Genomic DNA, 23306 nt, shown 5'->3' with positions numbered 1-23306 from the left:
TATGCAAGAAGACAAGAGCGGTGCACCCCCAGCTTGTTTGCCTGTCCCTGTTGCAGCACACGTGCCTGTGCCCTGGCAGCTCTCTCTGGGCCAGGCATCATCTGCTCTTCCGGGAAAAGGGGGAGGGGAGAGAACGCGGCGACCCTCGCGCTCGCTCGGCGACCAATCGGAGCTCCGCGCCGCTCTGTGTGACGTCACGGGCACGGGTTTAAACAAAAGAGAGCGGCGAGACTTCCGCCGGAGAGACGCGGAGCGGAGGCGCCAGCGAGGAGGTGGAGACCGCTACACTCACTCACTCACTGACTGACGGGGAGCAGCGCCGGGAGGCCGCACTGGGGACAGTCACAGAGCCAGCAGCAGCAGTAGGCGGAGTGAAGCAGCAACAGCGCCGGGAGGCCGCGCCGGGGACTGGGAGCAGCAGCAGCAGCGCCGGGGACACACAGTGAACCAGCTGGCAGGGCGGAGCCGAGTAGAGGCCGCGCCGGGTAAAGGCCGAGACAGGTGGCAGCGGCGGCAGCAAGCAGCAGCGTCGTGAGGCCGCGCCGGGGAAGAGTGAGGCGGCAGCAGGAGCAGCAGAGGCCGCGCCGGGGGAGAGTGAGAGGAGCTCGGGCCCAGAGCGGTCGAGGGAGGGGAAGCAGCGGCCCGCGGTACAGAGTGACGAAGCGAATTGAGAGAGAGAGAGAGGTCGGGCCCGGCGACGGACCAGGTGAGCCGGGCTGGTGGAGGGATGATGAATAACGCGCCGCGGCTCCTGTGTTTGTTGGTCTGGCAGCGGCGCTGGCGGAGTGTGAGCCCGGCGCCGAGTGCTGGACTGGCGGGGTGAGGGAGGAGCCACCCACCCCCTGTATGTGTGTGTGTGTCCCCGGGCCGCTGCCCGCGGTGTCTCCTCCCCTCCCCCCCTACTCGCTGCCCCCTTTTTCGTTTGGAGCGGAACTCGGAGGAGATTTCTCTGTTTCCCCTCTTGGTGGGGCTTTAAATGCTCGTCGAGTTTGTGTCGGGGGACGAGGCTTCTCGTTGATTTGCTACACCGCCTGGTGTGGGGTGTTTTCCACTCGCTTCTATTTTAAGTAACGCCGTCATGTGACGCGCTGGGCTATGGTACTGCTTACTCCTCTGACTGGAAATTTGCTTCAGAGATGAGTTATTTTTAAGACTTTACCCTGTGCCAGGTGATCAGGGAAAGGATATTTTAAGTTTCTGATGTTGGCATACACCGACCTGACGTTGGTGGTTGCTTTGTCAAAGCTCGTCATGGAAGAGTAACGAAATCGACCACTCACTCCCTCCAACTTGCTGTGTCATTTAATGACTGGCTTTTCTGCCTCCATTTTCCTGCTTTAACCCAGTGTGTCTCCGAACCTTCACAGCCCCCGAGGATAGAGAATTCCAAAGAAATGCCACTTTCTGCAATTTAATCTTTTTTATTATTAAGTAACACCATTTTTTGGAGGGTTTTTTTTTTGTACATGTTGGTCAGCCAGTTAAAATGTTTTTCATTTTCTGTGTTGATCCTGTGGGGTGAAGATAACTTCAACTTTATCTTAACTGACATTTTGTACTCCCTTTATTTTGAATTTCATATATTTTAAGGTGAAACTATAACAATACACCAAAGCCTTGCCACATTATCTGTTTTGCCAGACAAACAGGTCATGGCTGGGAAGGTGGAGGGCCGAGATACCACCCCACAAAGTCTGGCTCGGGCAGGCTGGAGTTCTGGAGTACTGGCCACAGATGGCAAATTCGACCCGCCACTCGGCAACTGGAACAGAACTGGCTCTGGCTGGGCTAGAGTTTCAGAGTGTCAACTGTAACAGGCAAATTTTGTCTACTGATCGGCATGGATATTCCGATGTGGTTCTGATTGGCCGCCTCACCCAGCCTAGATGACCCAGGGGGGGTATTTCAAATATGCACTCGTAATTTTGTCTGGATTAAAGGAGGTGCTGGACAGCCAGTTGCTGGAAAATCAGTGGTAGGTCTGCTTTTCAGATAGGGTCACATAATAAAATTTTATTGCAATGGAATTTAAATGAAATATCAACTGTTCCTTCCCAAATGCCTGATCTACGATATGTTGGCTTTTAGCAAATTCTGTACAAGGACCATTAAGAGCCATAACATAGATACATAGAAAATAGGTGCAGGAGTAGGCCATTCGGCCCTTCGAGCCTGCACCGCCATTCAATATGATCATGGCTGATCATCCAACTCAGTATCCCGTACCTGCCTTCTCTCCATACCCCCTGATCCCTTTAGCCACAAGGGCCACATCTAACTCCCTCTTAAATATAGCCAATGAACTGGCCTCAACTACCCTCTGTGGCAGAGAGTTCCAGAGATTCACCACTCTCTGTGTGAAAAAGTTTCTTCTCATCTCGGTCCTAAAGGATTTCCCCCTTATCCTTAAGCTGTGACCCCTTGTCCTGGACTTCCCCAACATCGGGAACAATCTTCCTGCATCTAGCCTGTCCAACCCCATAAGAATTTTGTACGTTTCTATAAGATCCCCTCTCAATCTCCTAAATTCTAGCGAGTATAAGCCAAGTCTATCCAGTCTTTCTTCATATGAAAGTCCTGACATCCCAGGAATCAGTCTGGTGAACCTTCTCTGCACTCCCTCTATGGCTATAATGTCCTTCCTCAGATTTGGAGACCAAAACTGTACGCAATACTCCAGGTGTGGTCTCACCAAGACCCTGTACAACTGCAGTAGAACCTCCCTGCTCCTATACTCAAATCATTTTGCTATGAAAGCTAACATACCATTCGCTTTCTTCACTGCCTGCTGCACCTGCATGTCTACTTTCAATGACTGGTGTACCATGACACCCAGGTCTCGCTGCATCTCCCCTTTTCCTAATCGGCCACCATTTAGATAATAGTCTGCTTTCCTGTTTTTGCCACCAAAGTGGATAACCTCACATTTATCCACATTATACTGCATCTGCCAAACATTTGCCCACTCACCCAGCCTATCCAAGTCACCTTGCAGTCTCCTAGCATCCTCCTCACAGCTAACACTGCCCCCCAGCTTAGTGTCATCCGCAAACTTGGAGATGTTGCCTTCAATTCCCTCATCCAGATCATTAATATAAATTGTAAATAGCTGGGGTCCCAGCACTGAGCCTTGCGGTACCCCACTAGTCACTGCCTGCCATTGTGAAAAGGACCCGTTTACTCCTACTCTTTGCTTCCTGTTTGCCAGCCAGTTCTCTATCCACATCAATACTGAACCCCCAATACTGTGTGCTTTAAGTTTGTATACTAATCTCTTCTGGGGGACCTTGTCGAAAGCCTTCTGAAAGTCCAGATACAACACATCCACTGGTTCTCCCCTATCCACTCTACTAGTTACATCCTTGAAAAATTCTATAAGATTCGTCAGACATGATTTACCTTTCGTAAATCCATGCTGACTTTGTCCAATGATTTCACCACTTTCCAAATGTGCTGCTATCCCATCTTTAATAACTGACTCTAGCAATTTCCCCACTACCGATGTTAGACTAACTGGTCTGTAATTCCCCGTTTTCTCTCTCCCTCCCTTCTTAAAAAGTGGGGTTACGTTTGCTACCCTCCAATCCTCAGGAACTACTCCAGAATCTAAAGAGTTTTGAAAAAATTTCGCTGATGCATCCACTATTTCTGGAGCTACTTCCTTAAGTACTCTGGGATGCAGCCTATCTGACCCTGGTGATTTATCGGCCTTTAATCCATTCAATTTAACCAACACCACTTCCCGACTAACCTGGATTTCACTCAGTTCCTCTATCTCCTTTGACCCGCGGTCCCCTGCTATTTCCGGCAGATTATTTATGTCTTCCTTAGTGAAGACGGAACCAAAGTAGTTATTCAATTGGTCCGCCATATCCTTGTTCCCCATGATCAACTCACCTGTTTCTGACTGCAAGTGACCTACATTTGTTTCAACATTTAATGGCTTCTACTTGAACAAAATGGGTTGTGCAATTTTCACTTCTCCACATTGTACTCCATCTACGATGTTGGGGCCCACTCACTTGGTTTGCGTATGACCTTTTCTAAAGTTGCTTTGAGTTGATCAATGCATCTTGGTTGGAGCCTTCTGATGGGCAGGCAGCAGGCTTGATACCACATGATCTATGTGAAGGCAGTTCTCTGGCTCTGATCAATGAGCAATGTCATAAAGGAGTTAATTATTTTTCTCTTGCTGCAAATGTTAACCAGGATAAAATGAGAAATTGTATTCTTAGCCACTTTCAGGAATGGCTGATAGATTATACGCTGTTTTCAAATTTATTATGTTGGTTTTCTGATGGTTATTTAAGCCATTCCACATGCACTGAATATTGTGTATTTCAGTAAGTCTTTTTCCTGTTACTTCTGCAGTTCCTTCTCCTTTGTTAATCTGTTTCATGGATCTTCTGACAGTATAACTTGTTTGCTTTATCTCAATGCTTTTTAAAACAAAAAATGAATATTCTATTGTCACCTTTCTGACACTGGACAAGCTGGAGTAGTAAAATCTAGCAAATGCTTGTGTGGAATTGGAGTGATATTGAGTCATTGTAATCATTTGAACAAGACATTGGGCCAGGACATCTGACTTGCTGTTTCTGACTCGCTATGATGCACACTTCTAGGCAGGGTTTCCTTCAACATTGCTTAATGCTTTAACATTCATTAAAAGCCATGTATGATATGATACAATATTAAACCTTTACTTCTGGCTTCAATGTATAATCATTTAGATCCATTTAGGGTTCTAGTAAATTTGCCAATTGCAACTCCTTGCATTGAAGTTCTTTATTCAGAGCTTTCTCTATATGTCAAGTCTGTTTGAGCTTCTAATAGATCTGCAGATTTAGTTTCCCCTCCAGTCTTTAGTGGCAAAGATTGACTGCTAGCTTGAAGATTCCCAGCTTGGTGAGCATTTTCCATTTTGATAGCTGACTACTTTGAGACAAAAGGCACCAATTGCAAGTGTGCTATTTGTTTGTGTGCTTTTACAAACAACCCATCAAACATTATGCCCCTGTACTTGTGTTTTTCCTTTGATTATGCCCATGTACTGGGATTGATCTGATGACAGTCAACACAACTGTCCCACCCACTGAAGCAATGGATTGCAAAGCACCTCTTTTGCTTGCATTTTGCATAACTGCTTTGAGAATAGTTGCATGTTTCTTTGGTATAGTACGAATCATCTAGTATTGTGCACGAGTGCCTACTGGTACTGTGCAGGAAAATTGTACTGTCATTGCTGTCTACTATTGTAGTAGATAAACGTGTGCAGTAGCCTAGGTAATGCGGCAATGCATGGGCTGCTATGTCCTCCTGAGAAAGTGAATAACCGGTTTCTATTTTCAGATTCTGACTTCATTATGTTTCAAATTATATATTCCATGCCAAGATCTTGTGAAGTTCTATGTTAAAAAAAAAAAAAGTTAAATTATTCTAGGGGTTGTTTAAAGCAAATCCATTATTTTAGGGATTTTTGTGCTTGAAGCCGTTGTTTATTAGTTCTTCGGGCAACTATTACAATCCGTCAGCAGCAAATGTTTCATCTACTGGCCCTTTTCAGGGCTCCTGAGCAGAAATAGAGAAACTTCCTGCTGGAAAAAGTTGTTCAAATATTTATTTGTATAAGCAGTTTTGCAATCTAATTTATCCAAGTCATTGAATACAATGGATTGTTATAACCGGAATGCATAATAATAGATTTGTATATTAAATTTTGAAGTTGGTGGGTTGTACATAAACATTATGAGGTTATTACTAAGGTAGCCATACCATTTACCTGGAACTAAGAACAGTGGTGCACAACTTTCTTGCAGACTGAGTAACTTAGTCACATTGTGTAAAATGTTTTAACTGTTTATGTTGTTTTGGTCATGTAATTATATATATAATGTGTATGTATAGAAACTATCCATTCAGATTGCTATTGAGCAACAAGCTTGATTTTCTTAGTGAAGACAATTGTTTAGCTTGGCAGCACAGGTTGCATTTTACAGGTTCAGGACCAACTCATCAATTTAATGTTTTCATTTGTCCTCTGGAGTGAAAGCAAGCCATTTCAACCTATTTACACATTTCAGTCTGGGCACATCCTCTGTATAAATCAGTGCTAACACCTGACCCAGTACTGCCACAAGACCAATATAAGACTATACAAGATGGTGCCCAAAACAAAGTGACTCATTGCATGCTGCCTCATTGCCTAATGAACTTCACTAAAATCGTTATGCTGTCAGACTTGTGTATGATTGTGCTTGTGTTTAGTATAATTTTGCTAAATTGTCTGCAAAACAAAGTACCATCGACTGAAGTCTCGGTCTCAAGTTCTAAATGGAACAAGGTCAACTTTGGTATTAGGCGGGAGCTTTTAAAAGTTGATTGGATTTGTTTGTTTGCAAAGGGACCTCTAGAAAGTAGGTTGCTTTTAAAGTCTATTAGAGTTTGATGCACGCATCGTCCTGTTGGAGTAAAGGACAGGATATGTAGAAGTAAGAAACCTTTCTCTCAGGATAAAGGAGGCATTGGTTAGGTTTGGGCAGCAGGGATCCAATATCCCTGGATGAATATAGGCCATTGAGGAGTATATTTAAGAAGGTATTCATGAGGGCAAAACATAGAAACGTAGAAAAATAGGTGCAGGTTTAGTCCTTATTCTTAAACTATGACCCCTGGTTCTGGACTCTCCCAACATCGGGAACATTTTTCATGCATCTAACCTGTCCAATCCTGTAAGAATTGTGTATGTTTCTATAAGATATCCTCTCATCCTTCTAAATTCCAGTGAATACAAGCCCAGTCGACCCATTCTTTCATCATATGTCAGTCTGCCATCCCAGGAACTAACCTGGTGAACCTACGTTGCAATAGCAAGAATATCCTTCCTCAAATTAGAAGACCAAAATTGCACACAATACTCCAGGTGCAGTCTCACCAGGGCCCTGTACAACCGCAGTAGGAATTCCTTGCTCCCAAACTCAAATCTTCTCAATGAAGGCCAATATGCCATTAGCTTTGGGTCTGAAGAAAGGTTTCGACCCGAAACGTTGCCTATTTCCTTCGCTCCATAGATGCTGCTGCACCCGCTGAGTTTCTCCAGCATTTTTGTGTACCTGCCATTAGCTTTCTTCACTGCCTGCTGTACCTTCATGGTACAGCACACCCAGGTCTCGTTGCACCTCCCCTTTTCCTAATCTGACACCATTTAGGTAATGGTCTTGACCCGAAACGTCACCCATTCCTTCTCTCCAGCGATGCTGCTTGTCCCGTTGAGTTACACCAGCATTTTGTGTCTACCAATCAGATAATAATCTACCTTTCTGTTCTTGCCACCAAGGTGGTTAACCTAATTTATCCACGTTATACTGCATCTGCCCGCTCGCCCAACCTATCCAAGTCATCCTGCAGCCTCAACATCCTCATCACAGCTCACACTGCCACACAAAAATGAGAATAGTGTAGCTCAGGAAGATAAGACTAAGGAGAATCCAAGATTTTGTGTGCACAAATGGAAATGGGATAGCTAAAGAGAATATACCCCTCTGAAACAAAGTTTTGTGGAGCTGCAGCAAATGGGAAAGCTTTGTAATGAATATTTCTCCTGGTTTTATCTGTGAAGAAAGACATGAAGACTAGCAAAATTGGAGCAGTTAAAAATAACATCTTGTAATTGAATTTCCTAAAACTTATGAAGATGGATTGATTGCACAGGCCTATTCAGCTATACCCAGTGAGGCTGGAGAAAATCCAGGAGCCCTGGTTGAAAGAAATCATCATAAGACATGGCTAAGATGCCAGAAGATGGATAGCATATTTTGTGTCCCAAATTCAAGAAGGGCTGCAGAGAAAAACTGGGACTGATAAACCTAACATCTGTGATAGGAAAATTACTGGAGAGGATGCTAAGGATGAGGATTTGGAAAGATTGATTCATTGGGGATGGTTTCTGTAGGCACTAAAATAAATGGCAATGAACAGAGTAAAGATGGTTATCAAGTTATAATCAGGATCTTGATCAGCTCACTTCCCCAGCTGATCAACATCAACTGACAAATTAGCTCTGCAGCTCTTGTATTTGTGCTCCCAAGTACTAAGGTGCAATATTGTCTCCTGTGCCTGTACCTTGTGGAAATTGAGACTGAGGAGAAATTCCTTCAACCAAATGATGGTGAATCCTTGGTATTCTCTGCGCAGAGAGGGCTATAGAAACCTGGTTGTCAGATTTCTGGATGCGAGGGAATCCAGGATACCTTCATAATCCAGGGAATATGAGGATAGCACATGAAAAAAGCCAGATGTATGAATGAATGAATGACGGTCAAGAATGTTTAATTGTCAAAGTACACAAAAATGCTGGAGAAACTCAGCGGGTGCAGCAGCATCTATGGAGCGAAGGAAATGGGTAACGTTTCGGGCCAAAACCCTTCTTCAGACTTTAATTGTCATATTTATTGACTGAACAATGAAATTATTTCTTGTAGCAGATGGCCAGGCCCATAGATGCAATGTACTCAAAGGTCAAAGGTTGATTTATTGTCACATACACCTAGGTGTGAAATTCTTTTTGCCAATGCAGCACATAAAAAAGAATACAAACATAACAATAATAAATAGCTTTAACATAAAAACATCCCCCCACAATGGTTCCCATTATGAGGGAAGGCACAAAGTCCAGTCCCATCCCCAGTTCACCCATAGTCGGGCCTATTGAGGCCTCCACAGTTGCCTCTACAGAGGCCCGATGTTCCAGGCCGTCCTCGCCGGGTGATGATGTTCCGGCGTCGGGAGAGTCCTCTCAGCGACATGGGAACCCTGGAACGGTCGCCTCCCTACTCTAGACCGTGGCTTCCGGAGCCGACAAGGCCGCGCCGAATGGAGCTCAACTGGCGATCTCATCGAGAGATCCCAGGCTCCCGATGTAAAGTTCAGTGCCGCAGCTCCGCGATGTTTTTAACGTCGGTCCCAGCTCACCGGAGTTCCAGCGCTGCGACCCAGGCAAGGCACCGCCCGCCCCGCAATGGCGCTCCAGCGCTGCACAGCCATCCTCTGACCCGCAGCTCCGCCGGTGCCGCTGAAGCTCCGGGCGGTCCCCTCGCTCCTTGGACCCGCAGCGCCGATGCCGAGGCTCCGGGCGGTCCCCTCAGGAAATGCCGCTCCAGGCCCGCTGGTAGGGAGAAAAGCTGCATCTCCGACCAGGTAGGGACCCTGAAAATTAGTTTCCCCCTCCCCCCCCCCCCCTCCCCCACACATAAAAAAAGCTAGAACTCCTTAAAAAACTAAACTAACTAAAAATAAGAAAAAAGAAATGAAAAACAGACAGCTGCAGGCTAGGCAGCCATACCCCCTACAGGTCGGCGCCAAACTCTGATATATAATCAAAAGTTCAATAAATAATGATAATGCTAGGTAGTGCAAAAACCTAGTCTGTAGAGCGACCAAGGCCAGTCCATGGAAATTCATGGTGGCTGAGGTTAAAGTAGTGTTAAGAGCCTGGTGGTTGCTGGAATGTAGATAGCTGTTCGTGAACCTGGGCTGTTATACCACCTTCCTGATGGTAGACAGCATATTGAATCTTCTTATTCAAGTAAGAAAATAAGAGGCTTGCATGGACTTCATGATTGCATGGATGTACTGGGCCCAGGATGGATCTTCAAAAATCTATCCAATTCCAAAAGCCTGGAACGTTAACCTGTTGCTCTCTACTGCTGTGCATTGGTGAAGATTGGTTTGTGGGTCCTTGGCTTTCCCTCCTGACATCAACAGCCACTTTGGTCTTGCTGACATTGAGACCAAGATTATAGTTCTGACACCATTCAATCAGATTTTCAATATCCTTCCTGTACTCTGACTCGTGATTTCCTGTTGTCTGTGGTATCATGGCAAATTTAATATGATGTAATTGTCTACTCAGTCATGGAAATAGCAAAAGTAGTAGAAGGCTGGGCACACAACCTTGAGGTCCTCATGTAATTAAGAATAAAGTGTTATTGCTGATTCATGCTGATTGTGGCCTATCAATGAAGAAGCAGAGGATCCTGTTGCACATGGATGAGCTGAGACTCCGTTCTGAATTTATGTTTGAAGGGTAGACACAAAGCTGGAGTAACTCAGTGGGGCAGTCAGCATCTCTGGAGAGAAAAAGCTGGTGACGTTTGGAGGGGATGGTAGTGTTGAACGCCAAGCAACAGTCTGAACCACAGACTGGATCACACCCACTGATCTATTGTGGCGGGGCGGTAAATAGTGGTGGGTCCTGACCTTTGCCAAGGTGGGAGTTAATATGCATCATAACCAATCCCCAAATCACTTCACCTCTGACATTGGTGCGACCAGTCGGCAGTTATTGAGGTATGTCACTACTGTTGATGCCTCCATTGAGCTAGATGACCGTTTCCTGTTTGTGTTCTGTTGTGTAGCTGCAAGTCATAAAGGCATGTGGAAAGATTCTTTGAATTCTGACACTTGATGTATTGTATCCAATATAAAATAGTTGTGTTCCAATGTAAAATTAAAATATGATAAATGTTTTAAAATTGTGACCATTCCCATAATTTTTGTTCACAGTGTACAAATATGGCTCAAGAGACGAATCAAACACAAGTGCCTCTGTTGTGCACTACTGGATGTGGATTTTACGGGAATCCTAGGACAAATGGAATGTGTTCAGTCTGTTATAAGGAACACCTACAAAGACAACAAAATGGTGGTCGAATGAGTCCTATGGGTAAGATAGTGTGTTTTTTATTTGTTTTGTTTCCCCCCCCCCCTCCGATTCCATGCACTCCCCCCATTTTTCATTTCTACTAGCTTGAAGTCTGGTACGTCCAAATACAGGGCATGTTGAAGAAAAGTGGATTGGTAAGACAAAGAAAATTCCCTTCAGTTAATGATTCAGTGGTGCTTTAGCACATATGCAACTTACGCCTGGCCGGGTTCTCCGCGGGGTTCTGGGAGGCATCGAGACCGCGGCACCTCGATAAAGGCCTCTGGTTGCGTCCGCAGTCGCGGCCCATCGGGATACTTCTCTCTAATTAGAGCAAACAAGCAAGGACCAGGTATCATGTTACAAGTAGGTGTAATATAAAATATTTTCAATATGACCAAAGTGTAAACAAGCAAGGAGTTGGTGTCATTTTAAGGTATGATTATCACATTTTCTGTGTAAATTAAGTAGTGACAAGCAAGGTACAATTTAAAAAAAAAATACTATAAATTAAGGGGAGAAAACTGGCATTTCGAGGTAAAATTATAAAAATCTGCATAAAGGGGGCGCTGCCCCGTTTTACCCTTCCCTGGGGCGTTTCCTCTGAGTCGTGCATTTTGGTAGTAGGAATGGGCAGAGAAATCGGAAGTGCACAGGGACTTGAGAGTGCTGGTGCAGGATTCCCAAAAAATTAATCTGCAAGTTGAATCAGTAGTAAGCTTGAGGCTAGCATTTATTTTTTTTTAGAGGGCTTGTATACAAAAACAGGGATGTAATGGTGAGGCTCTAAGGCGCTGGTAAGGCTGCATTTGGAATATTGTGAGCAAATTTGGGCACCATATCTGAGGATGTGCTGGCTCTGCAGCATGTCCAGAAGAGGTTTACAAGATTGATCCCAGGAATGAGTAGGTTAACTTATGATGAGTGTTTGTCGGCACTGGGCCTGTACTTGATGGAGTTTAGAAGAATAAGGGGCAACCTCAATAAAACATACAGATTAGTGAAAGGCTTGGATAGAGTGTATGTGGAGAGGATGTTTCCACAAGTGGGAGAGCCTAGGACTAGGACGTTCCTTTAGGAAGGAGATGAGCAGGAATGTCTTTTATCGGAGGGTGGTGAATCTGTGGAATTCCTTGCCACAGAAGGCTGTGGAGGCCAAGTCAGTGGATATTTTTAAGGCAAGTTCAAGTTCAAGTTAGTTTATTGTCATGTGTCCCTGTGTAGGACAATGAAATTCTTGCTTTGCTTAAGCACACAGAAAATAGTAGGCATTTACTACAAAACAGATAAATGTGTCCATATACCATGATATAAATATATACACACATGAATAAATAAACTGATAGTGCAAATAACAGAAAGTGGTTGGTAATAATCAGAGTTTTGTCCGAGCCAGGTTTAATAGTCTGATGGCTGAGGGGAAGTAACTATTCCTGAACCTGGTTGTTGCAGTCTTCAGGCTCCTGTACCTTCTACCTGAAGGTAGCAGGGAGATGAGTGTGTGGCCAGGATGGTGTGGGTCTTTGATGATACTGCCAGCCTTTTTGAGGCAGCGACTGCGATAAATCCCCTCGATGGAAGGAAGGTCAGAGCCGATGATGGACTGGGCAGTGTTTACAACTTTTTGTAGTCTTTTCCTTTCCAGGGCGCTCAAATTGCCGAACCAAGCCACGATGCAACCGGTCAGCATGCTCTCGACTGTGCACCTGTAGAAGTTAGAGAGAGTCTTCCTTGACAATCCGACTCTCCGTAATCTTCTCAGGAAGTAGAGGCGCTGATGTGCTTTTTTGATGATTGCATTAGTGTTCTCGGACCAGGAAAGATCTTCAGAGATGTGCACGCCCAGGAATTTGAAGCTCTTGACCCTTTCAACCATCGACCCGTTGATATAAATGGGGCTGTGGGTCCCCCTCCTACTCCTTCCAAAGTCCACAATCAGTTCCTTGGTTTTGCTGGTGTTGAGGGCCAGGTTATTGCGCTGGCACCATATGGACAGTTGCTCGATCTCTCTTCTGTACTCTGACTCATCCCCATCAGTGATACGCCCCACAATAGTGGTGTCGTCAGCGAACTTGATGATGGAGTTCGCACTGTGGTTCGCTACGCAGTCATGGGTATAGAGTGAGTACAGCAGGAGATAGTTTCTTGATTAGTACAGATGTCGGAGATGTCTTGATTGAATGGCCTAATTCTACTATCACTTATCACATTGATGTACTGGAGCATTTCCTGCAAACCACCGTCTCGCTACTCGCCTGGCTCCGCCCACGGCACCTCCTGCAGCCAACCTTGAAGGCCCTGGAGCTAATACCCCCGCTTCACCGTCCTACCAGCTCGCTCCTAACATCTGATCTCTCCTGCTCCCTCCAGTTCATGCCATCCGAGACTTTGGGCAACCCTTTTAAATACTAAAGGTTCTCTTGATAATGGCAAATGTTATTTATTAACTTTATACCTGCTTAATTCACAATTCTTGTTTATGCATAGAAATTTATTTTAGCTGCTCTTATAGCAAAGATCCCTAGTGTCATGTGAAATAAGTTGCCTTCCCCATGATAAAATCGGAAATTAATACTTTTTGCGGTTCAGGTTGAGAAACATTTGCTATGGGTGTGGAAGTAGTCCTGAGTGACTACTGTAGAGTTAATCCATTTTGTTGTAAATTGTAAAATTACACTTTTGGGTTCCGTTTACTGAAATTAAACCGCTTTATGCAGACTAACTTTCTTTTGGTTAGGTAACATGGAACATAACTTCTAAAGCAAGTTAGTTTTTAAGTACTTTGCTATGTACAGTTTTAATTTAATCAGAACAGGAAATTTGCATGTTAGGGGCTGGTGCAGTGCTGGTCTATAAAGTGAGTTGTTCCTTTAAGCTTCACTGGAACAGTGACATAAGAGCCAAGAGGGGGAGTTGAACCTTGTATGGAGGTGTTGACAGGCAATCACATGAGTTTACTTCATGTAGAAGAGATCCCTGGAGTACTTGCTCAGAGGGCAGGTATTAACAGTGCATGAAAGTAAATGATCATGCACATCATGTTAGACTTGATTCCTTGGCATTCTACGAGAAGATGTATTTGGTGACACCCTGAAAGAGGGGGATAAAAATGTGGCGTGGTAACGAGGGCAATGAGATAATACTGATACCAATCCTGAAAAATACAGGAATTTTCACAAACTTTGCTTGGAGGTCTGACTTGAAATGGGAGATTATTTTCGTTGAAGATAGTGGTAGATGTATCAACAGCATTATATAGAAGATGACATAGAAACATAGAAAATGGTGCAGGAGTAGGCCATTCGACCCTTCGAGCCTGCACCACCATTCAATATGATCATGGCTGATCATCCAACTGAGTATCCCGTACCTGCTTTCTCCCCATACCCCCTGATCCCTTCAGCCCTTGGCCATATCTAACTCTCTTAAATATAGCCAATGAGCTGGCCTCAACTACATTCTGTGGCAGAGAATTCCAGAGATTCACCACTCTGTGTAAACATTTTTTTTCTCATCTCAGTCCTAAAAGATTTCCCCTTTCTCCTTAAACTGTGACCCCTTGTTCTGGACTTCCCCAACATTGGGAACAATCTTCCTGCATCTAGCCTGTCCAACCCCTTAAGAATTTTGTAAGTTTCTACAAGATCCCCCCCCCCCCCCCCCTCAATCTTCTAAATTCTAGCGAGTACATGCCGAGTCTATCCAGTCTTTCTTCATATGAAAGTCCTGACATCCCAGGAATCAGTCTGGTGAACCTTCTCTGTACTCCCTCTATGACAGATGAGTTTTAGACTGAGAAGTGGTGTTGAGCTTTCCTCATCCATTCCATGTAGCACTATTAGAATGGTATAGATGAATGATCAAGCAATGAATTCAAGCCTTCTAGAGCTGAACCTGTTTGGCTGAGCTAAGCAAATCTGGTGACTTGTTTAGTATGAATGAGGGTGAGATGAACACCTTTTTGATATTTAGCTGTAATGAGTAAATGCTGGTCACTAATGTGCATTCTCTACATTTTAGGTGCATCAAATACTTCCATCAACTCAGATTTTATTCAGAGATCGGAGATCTTTAAATCAGAAGGTGCTTCTATCAATGCTGCTATCAAGTCAAGGTAATGCTATATGGTGGAATAAATCACTAGTATAATTGGCAGTTATAAATTGGTAGAGTGCCACTTGGGATAATTGCACTAGTTTGCTAATCTGTTTAAGCCACATGGAAAATTTTGAGTGGTTTTGAGTGATTTGCGAGAATGACCCCATGGATTATTGGGTTAATATATGTTAATATACAGTTTAAGAATAAGGGCTAGGCCATTTAGGACTGAGATGAGGAGAAACATTTTCACCCAGAGAGTTGTGAATCTGGAATTCTCTGCCACAGAAGGCAGTGGGGGCCAATTCACTGGGGTTTTTTTTTTTCAAGAGTTAAATTTAGCTCTCATTAGGGCTAATGTAATCAAGGAATATGGGGGGGGGGGGGGGAAACTGGAACGGGGTACTGATTTTGGATGATCAGCCATGATCATATTGAATGGCAGTGCTGGCTCAAAGGGCTGAATGGCCTACTCCTGCACCTGTTTTCTATGTTTCTAACTGTTTTCTCTATTGCAAGTAATTTAAATTTTACATTCTATATTGTTTGAGGATATTGCCTTAAACCATTCTGCTCACTGATACTGTAAAGCTGAGGTTCAACCTGTTACCAAGTTTCAACAAAGTTTTTTTATATTTGACAGAAATCTATCTGGTTCAACCTTGCCTGTGACACAGAAGATGACTGAAATGAGTATTTCCCGAGAGGAGAAAGAGACTGAAATTGAGGTAACGGAGCCAGGTATGAAAGCTTTGCACATTATATGCAATGCAATTCTGGGATAATTAATGGAGCAACTCATTTTACTATAGCTTGGCCTGAACATAATTCAATATAGATTTGAGAAGACTGGAACTTGATTCTAATGGGACATTATTTATATTTTAGTTTCTCTCCCTAACTTTTCAAATAATTGGCATCTCTGACTCTGTCAAGCTCGCATAATTATTCACTAAGACTGTCAACTTCCAGGTAAGTATATTCATCCTTTAGGAAAAGTAGACAAATTCTACATCAGGGTAGGTGTTATATTGCCAAAGTTGTGCAAATGTGGCATGTCTGTTTGTTTATTCTGACATTTTGACAAAACGTATGATTTAAGTGCTTGAACAAGTTAATTTAGTCATGCATTGCAATATTATTTTCATGTTGACAAGTAGAGTTTATTGTTGATTATAAGTGTAGTGAGATATGAGTACAATAAAGCATTGAAGGCACAATGAAAATTTTCACCAAACAAATTTTATAAATTACACTTTCAAAAGGATAGACCATGCAAAAAAAAAACTAAGAGTGATAATGTGGAAACGGGCCCTTCGGCCCAGCTTGCCCACACCAGCCAACGTGTCCAAGCCACACTAGCCTCACCTGCCTGCGCTTGGTCCATATCCCTCGAAACTTGTCCTCTCTATATACCTGTCTAACTGTTTCTTAAACGTTCGGTTAGTCCCAGCCTCAACTACCTCCTCTGGCAGCTTGTTCCATATACCCACCACCCTTTGTGTGAAAAAGTTTTCCCTCAGATTCCTATTAAATCTTTTCCCCTTCTTCTTGAACCTATGTCTTCTGGTCTTCTATTCCCCTACTCTAGGTAAGAGATTCTGTGCATCTACCCAATCTATTCCTCATGATTTATACACTTCTAAGATCACCCCACATCCTCCAAGGAATATACCCAGCCTACTCAACCCCTCCCTAAAGCTCAGACCCTCTAGTCCTGGCAACATCCTCATAAGTCTTATGAACTCTTTCAAGCTTGACAACTCTTTCCTACGACATGATGCCCAGAACTGAACACAATACTCGAAATGTGGTCTCGCCAACATCTTATACAACTGCAACATGACCTCCCAACTTCTATACTCAATACTCTGACTGATGAAGGCCAATTTGCCAAAAGCCTTATTTGACCACTTTATCTACCTGCGACTCTACCTTCAAGGGACCATGCACCTGCACTCCTAGATCCCTCTGCTCGACAACACTCCCTAGATGCCTACCATTCACTGTGTAGGCCCTGCCCTTGTTATGCATCCCAAAATTCAACACCTCACATTTCTCTGTATTTAATTCCATCAACCATTCCTCAGCCCACCTGGCCAATCGATCAAGATCCTGCTGCAATCTTTCACAGCCATCTTCACTATCTGTAAAACCACCCACTTTTGTATCCTCAAACTTGCTAATCTTGCCCTCATCCAAATCATTGATGTAGATGACAAACAATAACAGGCCAAGCACTGAACCCTGAGGCACACTACTAGTCACAGGCCTCCATTCTGAGAAGCAACCTTCCACCATCACCTTCTGCTTCCTTCCTTGGAGCCAATTTGCTATCTATTCAGCTATCTCTCCTTGGATCCCATGCGATCTAACCTTCCAGAGCAGCTTACCATGCGGTACCTTGTCAAATGCCTTACTGAAATCCATGTACACAACATCTACTGCTCTGTCCTTTTTGGTCAAGTCTTCAAAAAAATCAATCGGATTTGTGAGACACGACCTCCCACGTACAAAACCATGCTGACTATCCCAAATCAGCCCTTGCCCATCCGAATGCCTGTATAACTTAACCCTCAGAATACTCACTAGTAACTTTCCAGCTACAGGTGCTAAGCTCACTGGCCTATAGTTCCCAACATTTTCCCTGCAGCCCTTCTGGAATAGAGGCACATTTGCCACCGTCCAGTCTTCTGACACCTCTCCTATAATTTTCACTCTAGTTTCCCACGATGTCCTTGGATATATCTGATCAGGCCCTGGAGATTTGTCTACCTTCCTACACGATAGTACCTTCCGTTTGCATGTGTGCAAACAAACTAGATGCAAGAGGTGGACCATGGTGTTCTGTTATTGATGCAGATTAGGGCTGTGTAGGTTGTGCAATAACAGCAATGCATATGATGCCTCATTTGCCATCCTAAGCAATAACTTGATGGGTAGAGCCAAGTAGCCGTTCCCAAACCTGGCTTTGGGTATTGCCAGAGCAGTGCTTCATAAATGCTTAGAATGGCACCATGAGTTCCTCACAGCTGTCTTACGCCAAACCATCATCTGAGAGAAAAGTCAATGGCTGCGTGCAGAAAGACCAGTAACGTTTGGATGGATAATTGTCAAGTGTGCCAGATAATGACCGTCAAATGAGAAAATCCACCCCTCCCCGGCGCTAAAAATGGCCTGCAATTACTTGCCTGGGTTACTGTGACACCAACTCCGAAACCCATGACCATCTCAGAGTACGGGGGGGGGGGGGGGGGTTTGTCTCGGATTCTTTAAGGATTGCCTGCATTATAAAATTTCATTTTGTGCAAACTTTAACCTGCTCTAGGAGTAATGCCTTCCCAAATTTAATTCTTCTTGGGTGGGAAAATCTTCCACGTATTGCAGGAAATAACAAGTGCAGTTTATATTACAAGGAATTCTCTCTTTTTATTGAAATGATGGTTAAATCAGATTACAATACTGCTGCTCCTCAACCTACAATTGAGTTCCGTTCTGATAAACCCATCGTAAACCGAAAATATCGCAAGTCAAACTCATTTAATACATTGCGATCACGTGACCGGAAGTGACATGCGGCCCACTGCTTTTGCCGATCGTGAAGTCGAAATATCGCAAGTTGAAGCATTGTAAATCGGGGAGCACCTGTAGATTTCATTTATTGGAAGTAGATATGTACATGATTTGGTGTAAACTAAAATGCCTGATTTGTACAGGTGTAGCTGAAGCATCTTTGTCTGTACCTGATACGGCGTCGGGGGGAGAGGAAAAGCCTGCAGATGCTCCTCGACCAAAGAAAAACAGATGTTTCCAGTGCAGGAAAAAAGTTGGTCTTACAGGTGAGCCTTGTTAGTATTAGCTGGAAGTGCATATTTTGCTAAGAGTGCGATGAAATTGGTGGTTTTAGTGACTTGTTAATTGCAGTTACCATTTTTAACATAAGAACGGGGAAATTTGCTTTGTTGTATTTACAAATACCCTGATTCATCTGGCCTCTTCTCGCCTCCAGTTTATAACCCCCCCCCCCCTCCACACCTATTTCAGTCTGAGGAAGGGTTCCAACCCTAAACATCACCTATTTATTCTTCTCTGGGATGCTGCTTGACCCACTGAGTTACTCCTGCTGTGTCTATCTTTGGTATAAACCAACATCTGCAGTTCCTTCCCACACATTTTTGCAATCATTACTGTTCTTGGTTAGATTGTTCTCCCTTTTGTAGTTTTTCATTTTAATTCTGATTTCAGTGCAGGTAATCCTGAAGTATGGTCAAACACATCTTTATATTATATTAGACCCTGTGCAGACCCGTTGGGTCTGTTCCCCCAGCGCGCGGTTGCGATGGGAGGGGGCGGCCTGAGGCGTCACACACACACTAACCAACCTCTCACACACACACACACACACACTAACCACCTCTCTCACACACACCAACCACCCCCATTGATATTATGTTAATATTATTAATTCACTCCTTTTATCCCATGCCCTGTCCTATCCACTCACACATAGCCCCCAATTCGAAGGATTTAAGTAGCAACGAATCAAAGGCTGGCAGCCACAAGTCAGAAACACACACAGCCAGCCAGCCACAGAGTTTTAATATATAGATAGAATTATATAGATATAGATGGGCAGTTGGGAGCAAAAGGAAATTGTCAAAAGAAATAACTTCCAGCCTATGAAATTTTAAGCCACTTTCAAGCTTTTGAATATTGGTGTCTACCCGGGTTGGCGGGACTGTCATATGCTGAGAGAATGGAGCGGCTGAGTTTGTATACTCTGGAATTTAGAAGGATGAGAGGGGATCTTACTGAAACATATAATGTTATTGAGGGTTTGGACACGCTAGAGGCAGGAAATATGTTCCCGATGTTGGGGGAGTCCAGAACCAGGGGCCACAGTTTAAGAATAAGGGGCAAGCCATTTGGAACGGAGATGAGGAAACACCTTTTCACACAGTTGTGAGTCTGTAGAATTCTTTGCCTCAGATGGCGGTGGAGGCTGGTTCTCTGGATTCTTTCAAGAGAGCTAGATAGAGCTCTTAAAGACCAGGCTCTAGATAGGGCTCTTAAATATCGGGGGTTATGGGGAGAAGGCAGGAACGGGATACTGATTGTGGATGATCAGCCATGATTGCAATGAATGGTGGTGCTGGCTCAAAGGGCCAAATGGCCTACTGCACCTATTGGGTTTTGAATTGTTTGATATGGTGCAAATGCAAACTGGCTTAAGTCTTTTTCTTTTTTTTTTTTTAAACAGCTGGTTTTGATTGTCGATGCGGGAACATGTTTTGTGCACTTCATCGGTACTCGGATAAACATAATTGCCCATATGACTACAAAGCAGAAGCAGCAATGAAGATCAGAAAAGAGAATCCTATTATTGTAGCTGAGAAAATTCAGAGGATTTAAACAGCCAAATGAAGATGCCAGTATCTTAGTATCAAAGACTGCATTTATTCCTTCTCTTCTGTTTTGGAATCCCTTTGTAGAGCAGATGCATGGGCTGAATCATTGTCTGTTCTTCAAGTTTATGCTTTAAACCCTGTTTTCCTAATAAAGTGGCTGGACATTATCAGATGCAATTGAGAGCACAGCACTACATTAATCAAGTGAAAGCATTAGCCTGTCAAATGGAAATCTTAACAGTGGTTGATGTGCCAAGTGAACTTGATCTGCTGTAGTGCTTTTTTAATTCAGTAAAGTGACCAACCAAAAACTTGTCAACCTGTGTTTCTAGTGCCTAAGCAGATTTTGGTCTTGGCTTTCTTGATGCTCTAAAATTGAGGATGTAAAGAAATGGTAGAATACTGAATAAATTGTACTTTCAGTGATTGTTTTCAATGGATTCTAAGTGTTGCCTTCATTTGGGCAGACTTAGACCCAGTTTTATTAGTTAATTTTGGTTTGTGCTGGGGCATATTCAGGGAAAATTTGAGCAAATGGGGAAAGCTTGCATAGTTGGATATTACAGTAAATTTTCCTTGCCTCTAAATCAACCTGTTATGTTTTCTGAAAGTTTTCAGTTATGGCAATCTAAGTCCAGAGTGGTGTAGTGGCCAGCCTGTTTGTATTTCATAAAGCAGTTTTCGGCCCTGGCTTCGTTTATGAAAGCTTGTGCATTAGCTCTGTAGTTCTAATTATTTTGTTTACAAAGGTTGCACTGGACTTGCAAATGCCTGTTATAAGCTGTGTCCAGGCAACTAATGTCCCAGTTATACTGCATGTTGGTGACTGATTCCCTCCACCATATGGATACCAAATATGCAATAAAATGCTGGTATCGATAACCCGGTAGTGCAGTGCCTGCATGACCCATACTGTTGCACGTGGCACCCATTTTGTTTTTCTAAACTACCCTTTAAGAGTTTAAGCAGATATGTTGGCTCAGAAGTTGAGCGTGCTGTCTGCTGGAACCACATGTACACCATATCCACTAATTCCACCTTCTCAGTACCACTATGCATTATAACTGGGCTGTATATTGTATCACAGTGAGAATGTAGCATTGGCTTATTGCATGGACTGCACATCTTGGCAGCGTGTACATGAACAGTAGAAATTGCAATATACTTACCGGAAGCTGATGTATTTTTTAAATCTTATTGGAAGATGTGATGTACAAAGTATTTGTATTTTTTAATCCAGTACTACTTAGATGTGTAGTGTGATCAAAATAATGACAATTTTATCCAAGCTGTGATCTTAATTACTGTCCAAACTTGCAATAACTCTGCACATTTAACCACAGTACACAGGAAGCTTGTTTTTTGACAACTACAGTATTTATGCCTTTTTTAATCTTGGGTATGTGATTTGTACAGAATTATATTTATGTAATGCATATAATCATGCTAGTTGGCATTTATGGGAAAGGATGTAAATAAACATAAAGAATAGGTTTATTGGATTTGTGTTTTTTTGACTGCAACCTTTGAATAACCAGTAGTCAATGCAGTTGATGATAATAATAATAATAATAATAATAATAATAATAATAATACACTTTATTGTCATTGTAAATACATACAATGTATTTACAATGCATTGATTATTCTGACAAAACAGCTGATCATTCTGGAGCTGACAGTGCCCTGGGAAGAGCGTATTGAAGAGGCTAATGAGAGGAAACACACAAAGTACCAGGAACTGGTGGAGATGTGACTGGACAGCGGCTGAAAGACATACTGTGAGCCCATGGAGGTGGGCTGTAGAGGCTTTGCAGGACGCTCACTCTGCAAAGTACTCAACCAGTTGGGCGTTACGGGGCTGGCAAAGAAGATGGCCATTCAATCCGCAAGCGAAGCCACAGAGATTAAGAGGGCTGATCCGTGGGCGGTTGCTGCTGGGACGCAAGTCGGGGCTTGATCAATCCCGGTTGGGTCACCTGGGCGAGGGTGTCTGATGTTGTGAGACCCAAAACACCCGATGACCCCAGGTCACATCACTGAGGATGCATCCCAGTGCATCTAGATCATCTAGAAGATGTATCTTTCACACTCGCACAATAAAATTTCAGTTGGACCATTCATATTATGGATTAAGTTTGATGGAAGTTGGAAAACTTCGAGCATGTTCCTGCACATGATTATGGCAAAGGCTCTCTGAACCCTTGCATACTATTGGGCAAACTTGTCCAGAACCTGGAATTTCAGGAAAAGGATGTCTGTATATGGCCACAAGTCTTGTCTTTTCTGATGGGTGTAATCTTGAATCTCAACATACAATACTGGTGTGATCCAAGACTTAGTCCTGCACTTTCTAATTGTTCTGTGTTTTATTTGTAGAATTTGGTATTTTTAGTTTTAATTGCTAATTTATATTCTAGAATGCTTTTGGATTTTTAATTCAAATGGAAATCTATTCTCAAATGCAATTTCTATGTGCAAATCACATGCCCTCCTTCAGCTGTCAAAGGGGATATCTGATACAGAATAGCCAAACCATGAATGGTAAATTTAGGAATCTAAATAATTTTAAATGTATTGGATTTGTTAATTCGAGCAAACTTCTAGTGTGACTAAGGAATGTGCTCAAGTGCTAAGAACTATTATCGAAGTTTGATGCGAAACAATGCATTATTTCATTGAATTATTTCACAACTGGGAAGATTAATAGATATTGATGTATCCTGTGTGGATTACAATTTTGGTTAACTTGGCTTCTCTAATGTGAGTGGGGGGAAGAATCAGCTAGGGAAAATCACATTGGTTTGCATCTACTATTCTCTTTTTCCTTAAAGTGTTAAGTATTGGGTCTGAATTTTGTTTAAGATCATCCCTTGAAATTCCAAGGAATGTTAAGCCAAAGTCTATCTGTTCTTGATTGGACAACTTTTGTTCCAGAATTTAGCCTGCCTCCAATGCTTTTGTCCTTTTTAAGGGGTCCAAACCTGCACTGTGTTCTGGGTATGGCCCATCACATCTACTCTGCCATTCAATCATGGTTGATCTATCTTTCCCTCTCAACCCCATTCTCTTGCCTTCTCCCCATAATCCCAGGCACT

The 23306-nt window shown here is 43.2% G+C and overlaps 1 protein-coding gene across 2 annotated transcripts; it reads left to right on the top strand.

The window, feature by feature from the left end:
• The first annotated feature begins 227 nt into the window (after positions 1-227).
• On the top strand, positions 228-21705 carry zfand5 (zinc finger AN1-type containing 5). Of its 2 annotated transcripts, XM_033017548.1 has the most exons (7): positions 228-715; positions 8670-8676; positions 10561-10723; positions 14723-14816; positions 15444-15541; positions 18517-18639; positions 20061-21705. In XM_033017548.1, exons 3-7 carry the CDS (start codon positions 10573-10575, stop codon positions 20210-20212), a joined length of 618 nt encoding a protein of 205 aa, XP_032873439.1. In that variant the 5' UTR covers positions 228-715; positions 8670-8676; positions 10561-10572; the 3' UTR covers positions 20213-21705. The 2 variants fall into 2 exon arrangements, with proteins under 2 accessions (XP_032873439.1, XP_032873438.1); XM_033017547.1 differs by lacking the exon at positions 8670-8676 and having other exon boundaries at positions 229-706; positions 10564-10723.
• The last annotated feature ends 1601 nt before the right edge of the window (positions 21706-23306 follow it).

The sequence above is a fragment of the Amblyraja radiata genome, chromosome 3 (genome assembly GCF_010909765.2).
Source record: "Amblyraja radiata isolate CabotCenter1 chromosome 3, sAmbRad1.1.pri, whole genome shotgun sequence".
NCBI classification, from domain to species: Eukaryota; Metazoa; Chordata; class Chondrichthyes; order Rajiformes; family Rajidae; genus Amblyraja; species Amblyraja radiata.
Note: the sequence above shows the minus strand (reverse complement) of the source record. Positions and strands in the feature narration are given on the sequence as shown.

What these genes read in the sequence shown, in the direction of transcription:
- zfand5 (XM_033017548.1), top strand. Translation starts at nt 10,573, where the DNA reads ATGGCTCAAGAGACGAATCAAACACAAGTGCCTCTGTTGTGCACTACT. An exon ending in TGGTCGAATGAGTCCTATGG is followed by an intron (nt 10,724 to 14,722) that starts GTAAGATAGTGT and finishes TCTACATTTTAG; the next exon opens with GTGCATCAAATACTTCCATC. An exon ending in AATTGAGGTAACGGAGCCAG is followed by an intron (nt 15,542 to 18,516) that starts GTATGAAAGCTT and finishes TGATTTGTACAG; the next exon opens with GTGTAGCTGAAGCATCTTTG.